Below are 16,152 nucleotides of genomic sequence, written 5' to 3'. Positions count from 1 at the left end.
AATATATTTTCTTTCTCTTTTTTTCCCCTTAGATGAAAATGATGGTAAAGTATAAATTTATTTATCTTTCTTTGGAAAGTAAGTACCTGCTTGAGCAAGCATCCCATAGACACACCCATATCACCATTTTCAACTAGGAAAAACTGTCTCCATGGTACCATTCTATTGAAGAAGCTAATCTTCCCTCAAAGGAAGATGGCAGTACCTCGAAATGAAGGAGACCAAAAGGAATAAAAAGAAGAACCTCTAACATAATAAAATTTACTACACCTTAAGAAATTCTCCAAGTCTTAGAATCTATAAACTAGACCTTGACTATGTAGTATAAGTCCTCAACTTAGGAGGGAATCATAGATTCTCTGGAGGGTACAGGAAAAGAGGACTAAAGAATGAAGATTGTTGTCCAAAGTCAAATACTTTGAGAAGAAGCCTGGGAGACTCCCAGGAGGCAGAGAATTCTCAGAATAGAGGTAAGGAAGGGTGAAGTAAGGAGAACCATGAGGTTGAGTCTTTAAATATTCTTAATGAAGTCCTCTAGCTGCTGGTCCTTCTGTATTCCGTGAGGATCAGATGCATATCTAGCCGAAAGTCCTTTAGCAGACCTCTGACTATTAAAGTTCATTAATTTCTTATGCTCTTCCTTAAAAGTAACAGTTCCCCACTCTTAAGTTGATCCTTACTGGTCTAGACATAGAATAAAACAACTTTTTAAAATTCTAGTCCTTTATGTTTCTTAAAGATTGTCCTACTCGTCATTGATTTAATTCATTAAATACTGGTACAGGAACTAGAATACAATGGTGAGCAAAACACAGTTCCTACAAGCAGATACAGGCACATAAGAAAGGCAGTTAGCCTGTGGTAATGTAAGTATTGCACAGCACAGAATGCTATGGGAGCACGTAGAATGGACACCTAATTAATTCCAGCAGGTTCTGGGAAGACACTTTGAGGAGGTGTCATATAAAGGAAACTTGTAGATGCCACACTGATGAAAGAGGTTGTTGATGTGGGAGGAGTGGGGGACGGTGGAGAATGGGGTATATGGGAACCTCTTATATTTTTTAATGTAAACATTTTGTGTGATCTATATATCTTTTTAAAAAAGACAATAAAAATTTGCTTAAAAAGAAAAACATGAAAACCATGGAATGAACCATCAAAAAAAAAAAAAAAAAAAAAAAGAGAGAGAGAGAGACTTGTAGAGTTAATAGGACTTAGCCAAGAGAAGACATTCTGGATAAAGAGAAGACCACATGGAAAAGCCAAGATATGAAGGAAATCATGTCATATATAAGGAATTAAGGGTAATTCAGAATGGCTTGAGCATAGAGTAGAAGGAGAAGAATGATGAGAGAAATTGGAGTGATAGAGTACAGATCAAAAATTTTTCCTATCACAAGCTGTGGACTTTGGATCTTACCTTGGGAGTAATGAGGAGTCATTTAAGGATTTTAAGCCAATATGTAATAGTTAGAATATAGATGAGTTTGTTGTAACAAAAAGATCCAAAAATATAGTGATTGAATAAGATAGAAAAGTTTTCTCTCAAATAAAAGTCCAGAGAAGCGATTTGGCTCAACTGATGGAGCATCCACCTACCACATGGAAGGTCCAGGGTTCAAACCCAGGGCTTCCTGACCCGTGTGGTGAGCAGACCCATGCACAGTGCTGATGCTTGCAAGGAGTGCCGTGCCATTCAGGGTGTCTCCCGCATAGGGGAGCCCCACATCAAGGAGTGCGCTGCACACTGAGCCATCCCACACAAGAAAAGTGCAGCCTGCCCAGGAGTGGCACTGCACACACGGAGAGCTGACACTGCAAGATGATGCAACAAAAAGAGACACAAATTCTTGGTGCCGCTGACGAGAATACAAGTGGACCCAGAAGAACACACAGTGAATCTTCACGGAGAGGAGTCAACAGGGACAGGGAAGGGAGAGAAATAAATAAAAAATAAATCTTTTTAAGAATAAATAAGTAAAAGTACAAGTAGGCAGTTGAGAACTGGTATGGCTGGTAGGCAGATTGATGATGTTGGGAATCTCAGTTTTTTTCTGGCTTGTTCCTCCATCATCCCTCTGGGTATCTGAACTCACTCATATAGTTGAAAAATCATATACTCCCTGGGTTCATGTCCCATTTAGCAAAAAAGGAGTAGAGATAAGGGAAAGACAGACCCATTCCTTTTAAAGGCTCAATCTGAAACTGTTCACGTCAATTCTATTCATCATCCATTGACTAGAATTTAGTCACATGGCCACACCTACTTGCAAGGAAGTCTGAAAAATATAGTCTTTATTCTGGGTGATCATGTGCCTTGGTAAAATTCGGAGATAAAATTATCATATTTTTATTTTTAAAATATCTTTCTAGCATTTGTATAAAGAATGACAAGAAGTAGCCAAAAAAGGGGGGGGGGGGGGGGCGAGTGGAATACCAGTTTAGAGACTATTATTGTATTCCCTATAGGAAATGATGGTGTGGATTAAAGTATACACAGTGGGGATGAAGATTTATGATTGCATTTTAGAAATATTTGGAAGAATCAGTAGGACATGTTTTGGAATTAGATGTGAAGGGAATAGAGAAGAAGACAAAAATTAATGCCTAAATTTTTCATTTGAGTAATTTGTACATTCAGTGGAATAGGAAACACAGAAGGAAGAGCAGGTTTGGAATGCAGAGTTAAGAGGAAGATAGATGATGAATTTGCTTTTGAATCTTGAGATGTCTGTGGGACATCTTAGTGGAGATGTCCAGTTAGACTGTTGGACATAGGGTTCTGAGCTCAGGACAAAGATTTGGGCTGGAGATAAAATTGCAGCAAGCTTATGCATAGAAATAGCATCTGATACTATAGAGATAAAAAAGATAATCCAAGGATAATGTGTAGAGTGAAAAAGTAAAAGCCAAGGACTAACCTCTGAGGAATAACTACATTTAAAGGATGCAAATAGAAGAAGTTAAGAAGATAAAGCAAATTAACCAAAGAGGAAGAAGAAACACCAAGAGAATGTTATGTCACAGAATCTCAGGAGAGTGTTTCAAGATGGGACTAATGGGCATTGTGTTGAATTTTGCAGCCTTGAAAATCAAAGGCCAGAAAGTATGTATTAGATTTAGCAACAAGGAGTTTGATAATCTTGGTGAAAGCAGTTAGATGGAGAAATTGAAGCAGAGGCAGTTTGTAATAAGTGGAGAAGTGAATGGAAGGTAAGGAAATGATACAGACAGTTCTTGCCAGAAGGTTAGCTATTAGAAAGAGGAGAGAAACAAGGCTGTAGGGTTGATGGCAGATTTTTAAATCTCAAAATGAAAAAAGCTTAATGCTTTTCTGATTATTAAAAAAAAAAGTGTTTATTTAAATAATTCAAGCAATAATGAAAGATGATAACCTGAAATATGAAAACATAAAAACCATCCAGAAATAACCATTGCTATCATTTTGATATAATGTTTCCATACTTCTTTCAATATATACATTTATACACATAATATATGTTTACATTTTTGTTAAAATGGATACTATACCTAAGCTTCTTTTTCCTTGTTAGTAAAATATATGGACATCTTTCCATGATGATTAGTAATTAAAATTGTTTTAAATTTTTAGTGACCCCATAGTATTCCATAGTAAGAGAATATCAAATTTATTTAGTCAATCCCCAATCAATGGTCATTTAAATTGTTTCCAGTTTGTTGTTATTATAACAACAGTCCCATAAGCATTGTTGTACAGAAATATTTACACATTTGTCTGGTTGTTTCTTTAGAATAAAGACCAGGAAGTAGAATTTCTGGTTTGATAGAAGAGTAAAGATGATTTGTAAAACAAGTTCTCAGTAAAGGGTACATGCAGAGCACAGATGAAGTTAGTGGTAGGCACAAAGAGGGTACCTTATCCATATTTTCCCTTGGGGTGAGAGGAGTAGAGGAAATATCTGATGATGCCACAGATACATTTGTAAGCAGGAAGTCATTTGCTGAAAGTGTAAACAGGTGATGGTGTAGAAGACCTGAGGAGAGTGAAGAAGACTTGAGATTGCAGCAATGACCTGTGGAAGAGAGCATTGAACTGGAAAACAAAAGAAGTATTAAGGCTTATTTGATGTATTTATAGTGGCATTACTCTGCACACGTGTATAATTTTTTAAATTATCTTTTTTTTACAAAGATACATAGATCACACAAAAACATTTGTATAATTTTTCTCCAGCAGCCCTCAACAGCCAGGTTTGGAACTTGGTAGTGGAAAGACAAATGAGTTAGGGATTTAAGATACTGGAAAAAGGGTAGATAAAGTGGTAAACCATGGGGTCCAGGCTGCAGAGAGATAGAAGGAGAGAAAGGAAGAGGTTGTTAAATAGGGAGGAAATAAGACAGGAAACCAAAGGACTCCATGAAATCTAGGAACATATGTAGAGGTGGAGTAAAAGCATGAGAAAACTAAAAGCATAGGAGATTGTGGTCAGAATATAGAATATTTGAATTTATTATTTCAGAGGTAGAATAGTTCTGATAACAAAAAAAACCGGATGTGCCCTTGGAAGTGAGTTAAAAAAAACAATTGCTATAAAGGCAGTGGCCACCAGAGGTTTTGAGGAGAGGAAGAGGGAAGAATAGGTGTAACATGGGATACTTTGGAGACACTGGAATTGTCCTGCACGTCAATGTAGTGAGGAATACAGGCCATTGTATATTTTGTCAAAACCTATAAAATCGTACAGTACAAAGTGTAAACCATAATGGAAACTATAGACCGTGGTTAGTAGCAGTGCTTCAGTATGTGTTCATCAATTTTAACAAATGTACCACACTAATGAAAGATGTTGGTAATGGGGGATAAAAGTGTGGGAGGGGGATAAGGTTGGGTATATGGGAGTCCCCTATATTTCTGATGTAACATTTATGTAATCTAAAGCTTCTTTAAAAAAAAAAACTTTAAAAAATAAGCTATTTTATCTTTATGCTTCTGTAACAGAAGAGTCTAATTAAGAGTTAGTCAGAACTGAAGCATGTAGAATACTTATTTGTAGATTTAGAAAAAAAATTAATGAGATTTAATGTGTATTGTAGGAGACCTGGAATCAGATCACTTTGGCAGGCTTGAACCTACATTCTCAATCATACGAAATTTGAATGACCAAGTTCTCTTCATTGATCAAGGAAACGAACCTGTGTTTGAGGATATGCCTGATTCTGACTGTACAGGTATTTTTCTTATATTTGAAGACATAGAAATGATTAGATATTTCTTCCCATTCCATTTTACTGCCTACATTTTTCTATACCAGACCCAATCATTAGATGAAAAGTCTTGAGAGTAGGAAAATTTTTCAGTTGGGATGGAAAATTGGATACAATAAAGATATTATTAGGGGTCATGTCACCCCAAGCCTACATTTGAATCACCAAGCCCTTTGTTGTACTGCATTAACTGTGTGAGCACTGTATAGAGTTGGATCTGTAATTCCTTCTGGTTTTAGCTGAGTATGCTGATAGCATTTTTACAATTAAAAATAAACACATAAACATTTCAAATGAGTCTGTCTTCCACCAGAACCCTTAAGTGTCTTAGAAAATTAATTAGTTTACTGTGCCTTTCAAGATATGGATTCCAAATACCAGAATTTTAGGCAGGGTTGAAGCAGTCAGAATTGCGTTCTTAAAAAATACTAATTTTTACCTCAACAGATGGGTTCATAATATTCTTTTTTAGCATTTAAAATTAAAAACAGTCATTTAGATTTCAAAATATTAAAAAACTGCTGCATGTGTGCTATAATACACACTTAAATGTGTTTCAAAGAATGTCTGACCAACTATGCATGTTCTCTGCCTGACTGGCCAAATCATAGAGCTCAGGATTGGGAACGTATAAATTAACCTTGGTCAATTTCCACATATACTGATGTGAAACATTTCTTCTAACTAATGCTATGTTTTATTAATGTTTATTCCAGATAATGCATCACAGATCATGTTTATAATATATAGGTATAAAGATAGCCAAACTAGAGGTCTGGCAGTAACCCTCTCTGTGAAGTGTAAGGAAAGAATTTCTACTCTTTCCTGTGAGAACAAAATTATTTCCTTTAAGGTAAGTCTGAGCCTCAGTTTGTTTTTAGTCTTATTTATGGATGAAATGAGAAAACCCAAATATCCTCAGTCCAACCTTTTTTCTAAACAAGAATAGCAAGAGGCAGAGAGTCATTAAAATGGATAGTTACTCAAATTTGTCAGAGTCCTTTACTTATTGTGGTAACATCATGGTTTTTCTCAGCCTGTCACAGGGAGGAAGGGTCAGATCACTTGTTTCATAACCTGGCTCTTTCCCTCCATTATCAGATAAATAACCAGTAACTATAGCTATAGACTGATCCAGAAAACTTTCCTCCCAAGAGCACCCTGGGGAAGCTCACAAATTGATACTGGTCGCTGCTTTAAAGGAGAATCCATGTTGTGAAGACTTTCTGGATGGGATTGCCAATAAAGAACTGCTGTCACAATTACCCAGTTCCTAATGAAGGAAAGTTAGGGTATGAGCTTAGTGGAATTGCCAAGGGGCAACTTGAGAAGGGAAAAAAAAGCCATTCTAAAACATGATCCAACTAAGAATAGTATGTATACAATAAATACAGTCTCCAGAAAAGTCCCTTAGCCATCCCTTTCAGCCAAAGTGCCACTCCTTCAGGTGGCAATGGAATCCCCATTGTTTGACCTGACAGGCAGGATACTGGGGATGGAAGGGCAGGAGTGAGTTAAGAATGTTGTTACTGACCAACAGAACCAAAAGAGTAGGTGAAGATGCCCAAGCTAAGCTATATGGAATGGAGGAAAAAACTAATTCAACTGCAGAGGCACATTCAGAAACTGATATAGGCCTGGCCTACAAGTGGATTCTTTTTGGAGAGACTGGGGAGAGTGTTAAGAAGAAATAATGCTTGGCACATAGTAAAAATTGGGGCAAATTCAGGTTTTTGGACGTCTGATACTTATACAATTTTGGCAGCCCTTTTAAAAGAAGAGAATATAAAACTACCAAAGGCATTAGCTAGATGATTTATCTAGAATAGGAAAAGAAGGGGCCTTGGATGATGCCTTTGCAAATGAGGAACTTGACACTTAAGTTTCATTAGCTTCATAGCAAATCTATTTCTGGTAGAAACTCAGTAAATTTTGGATTCATGGATGGATGGATGGATGGATGGATGGATGGATGGGAGGGAGTAAGGAAGGGAGAAATAAGCTAGGACCAATTTTAGTTTTTTATCTTTATTCCCTTTTTCCCCACTAATAAGGATATTTGTAATGGTTATAGTTATAGATAAGGTTCTAGATAATAAGACACAACTGGCTACTATTATGTGCTTACCTTTCTGTGCTTGTTACTAACTATAAAGTCCTAGTGTTCAGGGTAACCCCTGTTTTTCTCTTTGCAAGAACTTTTACAACATCAAAAGGGATTTGCTTCAATAAGTTACTGTCAAGTGTCTGTTTTCTGAATATATATCCAGGCTTAGCACATGTCTCTCAAACTTGCTAATGCACTTGAGAAAGGGCCTAAGGAACAGATGTTTGGTTGAGTGTAACTGTCTCCAGGTTCAGATTCAACCCTACTGATCTAAAAAAAAAACAAAAAACCCTTAGAACACCCAAGTTTCACCAGATAGGGCTTGCTGAATTGGGTGTTCTCCAAGGTCTTTCAGATTATTTCCACATCGATTTGCTGAACACTTTCTCTACTGTGGCTGTGAGTGGTCAGTACCAAAACTAAGGAAAGCTACTCTCCCAGGATTTCCTTGCCTTCCAACTTTCGTGAGAAGGATCACCTAGCCTACTTACCCCACCCCCACCTTCAACTATAACTTTCCATGCTGGGTCTGAACCAACAGGTTCATTTTCCTCTGTAATATTTCTAGAACTTTTGGAGTTTGGGCTAAGGATTATTTCTCACTTATGCATTAGTATGAATTCTGTTCCAAATTGGCTCCCCCTGCTTAGGGCTTCTTCTTTAGGAACTGCAGCCTATAGATGGCTCAGAAGTAGGCTCCTGTGGGGCAACTAGTTTATACTGTCATTGACTCAGGATAAAGGACAAAGTTCAAGAGTTATGACTATAAATTCCATAACTGAAAAGTTTGAAGGCATCCTCAGACTCTTTCGGGTATCTTAGGAAGATTCTGGAATGTTATTTTGGGTATGAAGTTCTCTCCATCAATCCTTAGGATCATGGAATTGTTTGCTTCCATGGGGTCAAAATTAAGTTCAAAATGTCCACTGCTGCCAAGTTTAATGTGAAAGAACTTGGCAATCCCCACATTTTCTAGTCCATCTTAAAAAAATAGGCATGATGCAGTAATAAAAGTACAGGCAGTATTGGCAGCAAAAAGGCCATCAGGAGTATAGTTTTAAGTTGCTCTGTCCCCTAGCTGAAAGTTACAGGGACCAGCATTTAGCCTTCAAAGGAGAGGGCCTGGTCAAGTAGGCTATATTCAGAACAGAAATTCAAGACTACTATGGAACTCGAGTGCTTGGCAGGAAGTCAAGGACTGCTGACTGATCCACATGCAGGGCTGTACAGGAACCCAGGTTCTAGTCCTGGAACTAGAACTGGTCTATTTATAGTAAGTTGAAGATCCAGGCTCCATTGAAGGAAGGAACTGACAGTACAGGTGCTTCCTGCCTTTCACAGTTGGCTTAGAACCTTGGGGTAACCTAGGCCTGTGGGTCGGAGGACATCAATGTCAGTCACTGTGAATGGTTGGAGAAGACAGCCTTTAGTCCAAACTGACATTAGCCCAAAGAAGTTGTGTTCCTTGCAGAAACTACTTCATCTTGAGCAGATGTGGATGCCAGTTGATGGGAGAGGAGAGAAGGAGGCTATATGGTGGATAAATTGGGGTAAAACTAGAGGCCTGGACCTGAATATGCAGCCCATGTGAGACGTGCCAGAGTGGACAGGAAGAATATGAGATTAGTAATTAAGAAGAGATTAGTATTGCTCTATTCAGAGATTTTTTTCCCCCCATAAATTTGGAGAAGAAAGGCTTCCCTAATTCTATGCAGTGTGATACTTCACAATTAACTGCACATATTCAAATTGTTGATGTCCTAAAAAACTAGGTAATATTATTTTTTCTCTATAGGAAATCAATCCTCCTGAAAATATCAATAATACAAGAAGTGACATGGTCTTCTTTATGAGAAGTGTTCCAGGACATGACAGAAAGATTCTATTTGAGTCTTCACTGTATCCAAGATACTATCTAGCTTGCAAAAAAGATGCAGACCTGTTCAAACTTACTTTGAAAGAAAATGGCCAAGATGGGGATAAATCTGTAATGTTCACTGTAGAAAACCAGTAACTTAAATATTAAAATTGCATCATTTGAACTCTCTGAGTTTTTGTATTTCAGAAAGGTTATAACAGTTTAAGAGCCTATAATTACAATGGTGAACAAAATAAATAACGGTTTTGGGGAGCAGCTATAGTTCAGAGGTTTGAGCTCCTGCTTCCCATGTATGAGGTCCCAGGTTCAATTCCTGGTACCTCCAAATAAATAAATAAAGGTTTTAATGGAACAACAGCTAGGCTGCTCAAAGCAAATATCATGAAATGGGTCAGGTTAAACAATGGGAATTTATTCACTTATGGTTTTAAGGCCAGGAAAATGCTTTCTTCCCAAAGACCAGATGCTGATGATCCTTAGCGCCTCTGTCACATGGCAAGACAAATGATGGCATCTGCTGGTTTCTCCCTTCTCTTCCAGGTGTCATTGATTTCAGCTCCTTGCTTCTGTGGCTTTTTCTCTCTTTGTCTGAATTTCATTCTTTTATACAGGACTCCAATAATAGGATTAAGACCCTTCTGAATGAACTGGGTCACACCTTAATGAAAGTAGCCTCATCAGAAGGTCCTACTTACAACGGGTTCATACCCCATTAACTTTATTTTATTTTTTTTAAAGATTTATTTTTTATTTATTTCTCTCCCCCTCCCCCCCAGTTGTCTGCTATGTCCATTCACTGTGTGTTCTTCTGTGACTGCTTCTATCCTTATCAGTGGCACCGGGAATCTGTGTTTCTTTTTGTTGCGTCATCTTGTTGTGTCAGCTCTCTGTGTGTGCGGTGCCATACTTGGGCAGGCTGCGCTTTCTTTCACACTGGGCGGTTCTCCTTATGGGGCACACTCCTTGATCATGGGACTCCCCTACGTGGGGGACACCCCTGCATGGCACGGCACTCCTTGCATGCACCAGCACTGTGCATGGGCCAGCCAGCTCCACACAGGTCAAGGAGGCCCCGGGTTTGAACCATGGACCTCCCATGTGGTAGGCAGATGCCCTATCCATTGGGCCAACTCCACTTCCCCCCATTAACTTTAAGAACATGTTTTTCTGGAGTACATAAAGCTTCAAACTATCATACCCCCTTATCAAAGTGAATAAAATATGTGTATAATGTTATAAAAATAGTTGCATGGTTTGAAAACATAGTCTACGTGAATCAATATTGTTAGTATGAGCTGGCATGGGACTGCCCGTTGCAGCTGGAAATCAGAAGTGGGCTGAAGAAGTGTGAAACAGGCCACCAGAGACATTTGGATCAAGCAATAAGAGTGAGCTCAAGTAGCAGAATTGCCAGAGGACTTTTAAAGGACAGAGAAGTTGACCTCCCTTTTACATCTAATCCAAGATGCCATTGACTGTAAAGTACACCATTTTATGAACCACTAAGAAAGAGTGCTCTTTAAAACTATGATATGCTTTAACTGTAAGACTTACTATTTCAGCGATAGTGAAATATGAAAGTTACACATCTTAAAATTGATTAAATATAATTTACAATTTAAAATTACTTGCATTCCTCTGATGTAAATACCTCATGTCTATAAACCTTTCATGAAGTCTGCGACACACATAACATTTTGTGTGACTGATTTTTATGTGGAAATTAGGAGAAATAGCTAAACTTCACATCTGAATCAATGTGAACAGAAGAACAGCATGCTGTGGCTGTGAAGATAATCACTACTGGAGGAAGCAAAGGCGGCCCTGAGTCTGTAGGTCCTTAGGATGCTGAAGAACCCTTGAGAAAAACATTGGACTTTCCTCAGTCCATAGAATGGGAGTTTAAGCCAATCTTAAGCAGACCTTAATGGACAGGGAGAAAACGTAAAATTTTAAAAATGGGGAACATACTAAACAGACTATTTTATGTCCTTTTTCTTCTTAACTACATTGTTTGATTACTTTTTTTATTAGTTAGAATCTGAAATCAGCCTCTGCCACAGGCCTGGGCCTGGAAAAAATAAATCTGTTAATGTGCTGCTTTTTTCCTGTAAACCTCGTTACATTAAAGTTGATGTTTCTGAAACTTTTTTTACAGAAAAATATAACAATACCTAATGTATCTGAGAGCAGCTTTGCTCTGGGATCCCTGACTAGTTGTCTATGACCTTGTCAGGTTTAAGAAACCAGAAGACTGAGCCATGTCCTTTTATTTTCTAAACTCCTTTCATCTTGCTTCTTTATATTTTTTATTCCTGATAATATGGATATTTAAAGAAGCAGTGTGAAGTCCTGAAGCAAGAACAATGAGTTTTGTGATTATACCACTTTGTTTTGAATCTTGTCCCATAACACAACTCTTCTGCTTTTTGGGCACATCTCTCTGAGGCCATTTTCTCATAAACTGGAAATGAAAAGAAATGTCTACCTCAGAGGGTAGGTGGCATGGATTAAATATGATAACATAAAGCTCTCGGGAGTATCTGCCACTGGAATGTGGTAGCTTTTTCCCTATCTTCTCTCAGCACATGGGTTTTATAATTGAAAGAGAAAATATCAATACATGATAGTCTTTTGTTTGTTTTCCAAATTTCAAACCCTAGAATTTGTTGCTCAAAGGAAATTCAATTTAACCTAGATACAGAAAATAGCAATTCACAACTTAGATGTTAGCTAACTCTGCTTAGGATTGTCTCTGGACCCACAAAACCCATAGAAACAGAAGACAGTTTTCTATTCACATCTGAAGGCATGATCAAAATTCAGACTTTGACTTTTCCTTTAATGGTAATGGTAATTGCTACACAGATGGGCCTCACCCCCGAATGTCTCGTCTTGCCTCACAGAGTTCACTTATTTCAGGAAACCAGGATGTAGAAACAGTCAAAGGTATAGGCATTGGAAATAATAAAATTGGGGGCACGATGCTGTGAGACTTACTTTCTGAAGACTTTTCACAAAAAAAAAAAAAAAGTTGGAGCTATTTCCAGAAAGCTCATAGATACAATATTCTGAACGCAGTGCCTTGAAGATCAGAGGCACATGTCAGGGCAGAGCCTTGGGCATTCCAAAGATGCCCTGCAACAAGAGGGATAAACTAAAGCCCTGAAGCACAGGAGCACCTCTACTTGGCTGATTGGGAAGCTTCACGGACAAACTCCTTTAACCTGAGAAGAATTACAATAGACAAATAGTAAAATTTATCTGCAAAAGACCAAATAATAATTGATATAGCAGGTATATCTTAGTTTGCAAACTTTTGGTGAGAAATGCATCTTTATTGTCTATATTTTAATTTTTACCCCAAGTCTTCACAATGTCGAGGGTAGCAGAAACCTAATCTCGGTAATTGCTGGGTGCCTCTCTTTTTCTGGAGTTTTATCTAAGTTCCATAGGGTAAGTAATGCCAAGGCGCCAGGGGCAGGATAGGTAGGAAATCTGGTCTTCGTCATTTTCTTTTTTTTTTTTTTAAGATTTATTTATTTATTTCTCTCCCCTTTCCCCCCCACCCCCACCCCAGTTGTCTGTTCTCTGTGTCTATTGGCTGCATGTTCTTCTTTGTCTGCTTCTGTTGTCAGCGGCACAGGAATCTGTGTCTCTTTTTGTTGTGTCAGCTCTCCGTGTGGGTGGTGCCATTTCTGGGCAGGCAGAACTTTCTTTCACACTGGGCAGCTCTCCTTTCGGGTCCCACTTCTTGTGCGTGGGGCTCCCCTATGCGGGGGACACCCCTGCATGGCACTACACAACTTGCGCGCATCAGCACTGCACATAGGCCAGTTCCACATGGGTCAAGGAGGCCCAGGGTTTGAACTGCGGACCTCCCATGTGGTAGATGGTTGCCCTAACCACTGGGCCAAATCCACTTCCCTGGTCTTCGGTCATTTTCTGTCGATGCTGACATCTGCTGAGATGTCCGTCATCCCGTTCTGATCCCTGACTTACTGACCACATAGTGGCTGCTGAGTAGACACTCACTCCTATCCTTAAAACCCTCATAGGAGTGTGGCTTTCTCCATCTACATGGTTGACATGGCCAAGATCCATTTCTTAACTCTCCATTCTGTAGCAGCCAGATGTTGGGTGGAACTGGTCAAGGGGCGAATGGTTTATATCAGGTCATGATGACTCAGGGCTGGGCATGTGACTGCTATTCCAAACTGAAACCCAGTAATATTTTTCCGTGGTTGGGAGAAAAGAAGTTCCCTTTCTGAACTGGCAGATGAACCCTGGAATCAATACAACCATTTTGCTATTAGGAAGGAAGTCGGCCTGAGGAAAAGGCAAACACCCATAAGGGGACGACTGGAGTCAGTGCCTGGTGAAGTCACTCCTTCCTCTGAGCTTTTATTACTGTGTTAATAAAACCCATTTGAGTTAGATTTTCTGTTACTTCCATCCAAAAGCATTCTAATCCAGTCCTCACTAATCCAGTTTACTCCAGTGATGCCCCTGGGATGGAATTAATTGGATGAGGCAGAGGTAAGAGAGGAAGAACTTGTATTTGTGAGGAAATATGAGTTTAGACCCTCTGAGCTTGAGTTGCCTCTGGAACATCCATGTAGAGAAGTGCAGTAGACAGTTGGATAAATAAGCCTGGAACTGAGGAAAAAGAGCTGGACTGGAGATAATATATTTGATAGACATTAGCATATCATCGTAGAGTGAGGTTGGGAGTGGATGAAGTCATCCAAGGAGAACGTATAGAGAAAAGAAGATCAGAAGAGTGAAAAATACCTCTTATAATGAGCAGAGGAAGAGAATCCAGGAAGGAGACTGAGGAATGGAGAAAGAAGAGAAAACTAGGTAACAAATTACGATTATCTTAGCAGCTTAAAACAATACACATTTATTATCTCACAGTTTTCATGGGTCAAAAGTCCAGGCACAGCTTTGTTAGGTCCTCTTTGGGTCTCACAAGGCTGAAATCAAGATGTTGGCCAGCTGCATCCTCATCTGGAATCTTGACTAGGAGACAGTCTGCTTCTAAGCTTCCTCAGGTTTTTTATATTCATTTCTTTAGAATTAATTTCTGTAGACATGGTGGCACCTTTCTTCTTCAAATCCAAGGACAAAGTGAGAGTCTCTGCTACATCCAATCTCTGAGCTCTATATCATCTTTTACAGAGCTCACCTGATTAAGTCAGGCCCACCCAAGATAATGTCTCATTTGATAAACATAAAGTCAGCTGTTTAGGGACTTTAAGTACATCTTCAAAATCCCTTATATGTTGCCCTATTCAGTTGGTTAGAAGCAAGTCACAGGTTCCAGCTGCACTCAAGGGAAGAGGATTATACAAGCATGTGACCAATTGGGGATGTCACCTTAAGGTATGCCCACCATTGTAGATAACATCACAGAGCCAAAAAGAAAGAAGGAAGGCCTATATACATAGTTTTGAAAGCCATGCAGAAGTCAAGTAAGATAAAAATAAAAGAATATCCATTAAAGTCTTGACCCTAGTGATAGTGGTTTCAATAAAGTATATATCACATATACATACATGCAGGTAGATATAGATATGAGTATAGATATAGATAGGAAAGGCTTGAGTATATTTACATGTACATAAAACGACTTTTTTTCCACAACAAACTAAATGTCCTCTTTCTCTAATTAGTCTGAAAACCATTAAGGACAGACTTTATATAGGGTAACTTCTTACCTTGGCAAACTCAGCTTTGGAAATCAAGCAAGGAAATGGTAGGTATGCCAGAAAACAGTATGATGGATGAAGAGGGTGTAACTTAAGAGAGTTTAAGAAGGGACCATTTCCAGAAGAATGGACAGAGTTAAGGTAAACCATCAAGGGACTGTCAGGCACACAGGCACTAGCAACAGCAGGAAGCTGTTACCACATCTAGGCTTAAAAGGGAAGATGTGAAAGAACAGCTAATGGAGCTGGCAAGAGCTGGAGTCTTGAAAGAGGAACTGCCCAGCAAGAGCTACCACCATGAAGAAGCACAGCCACCACAGGAACTGCAGCCAGGCAGCAGGAGAAGGGGGGGGGCGCGGCAAATAATCACCCCAACCTCGCTCTCCTGTTGGTGCCCCCAATGGCTCGACCCAAGTGAAGGCCAGAAGGAGCTCCTCAAACCAGTCCATACAGATCCTGTCCAAGAGGAGCTCATAATAGATCTGTTTTGTGTGCTGGGGGTGGGGATCGAGTGGGGAAAAGAATACCCAGCACTGTAGAGTTAGCATGAAAACGTGAAAGGGTGCTCCATTACAACACAGGGCACCTGCACACAGAGCCAGGGCTGTCCTCAGGGAGCTGTTTTAAATCTGCCTGGTGGACCCTGGCTTAAGTCTAGCCCAGTCTCAGCTATTTGCAAGAGGTTTAGACCAGAGAGAATAAAAACAAGTAACTTAAAATAATAGGAAAAGGAGAAAGGCAGCCCAAAACAATTGAATACAGTGAAACCATTTTAAAAATAAAAAGATTTTTTTAAAAAGATGATGAAATAATCTGATGCCAAAGGAATGTCAGGATTTATGCTTCAAAAGGGTAAAGATTTTGACTTCCTGCTGTATGTATCCTTGGCACCTAATAGAGTGTCTCCCCTTCACAGTAGGTGTTCATTATTTGGAAGGAGGAAGATGAATGAATGAATGCAGAAATTTTTAAAGACTTAAAGATTAAAAATCAAAATCAAAAACTGTTTTCTGTCAATACTTGTTCCCTTGATGATCATATTAGTTCACCAAAAGAGGTGCCAATGCAAAGTACCAGAAATCTGTTGGCTTTTGTAAAGGCTATTTATTTGGGGTAAAAGCTTATAGTCCTAAGGCCATGGGAAGTCCAACTCAAGGTACCATAAATGGTACTTTCTCAGCAAAGTCAGCTGCCACGTGTTG

The 16,152-nt window shown here is 39.0% G+C and overlaps 1 protein-coding gene across 1 annotated transcript in view; it reads left to right on the top strand.

The window, feature by feature from the left end:
* The window catches only part of IL18 (interleukin 18), a 32,978-nt gene extending 23,579 nt beyond the window's left edge, over positions 1–9,399 (top strand). The window contains exons 3-6 of the mRNA XM_004481163.4: positions 33–44; positions 5,080–5,214; positions 5,967–6,103; positions 9,153–9,399. Coding sequence (XP_004481220.1) covers positions 33–44; positions 5,080–5,214; positions 5,967–6,103; positions 9,153–9,371 — 503 coding nt within the window. The 3' untranslated portion in view covers positions 9,372–9,399. The remainder of the gene's footprint in view (positions 1–32; positions 45–5,079; positions 5,215–5,966; positions 6,104–9,152) is intronic.
* Positions 9,400–16,152: the final 6,753 nt, after the last annotated feature.

Source organism: Dasypus novemcinctus, chromosome 27 (genome assembly GCF_030445035.2).
Source record: "Dasypus novemcinctus isolate mDasNov1 chromosome 27, mDasNov1.1.hap2, whole genome shotgun sequence".
In the NCBI taxonomy this organism is placed as follows: domain Eukaryota; kingdom Metazoa; phylum Chordata; class Mammalia; order Cingulata; family Dasypodidae; genus Dasypus; species Dasypus novemcinctus.
The sequence above is the reverse complement of the archived record's forward strand: the minus strand, read 5'-3'. Positions and strand labels throughout refer to the sequence as shown.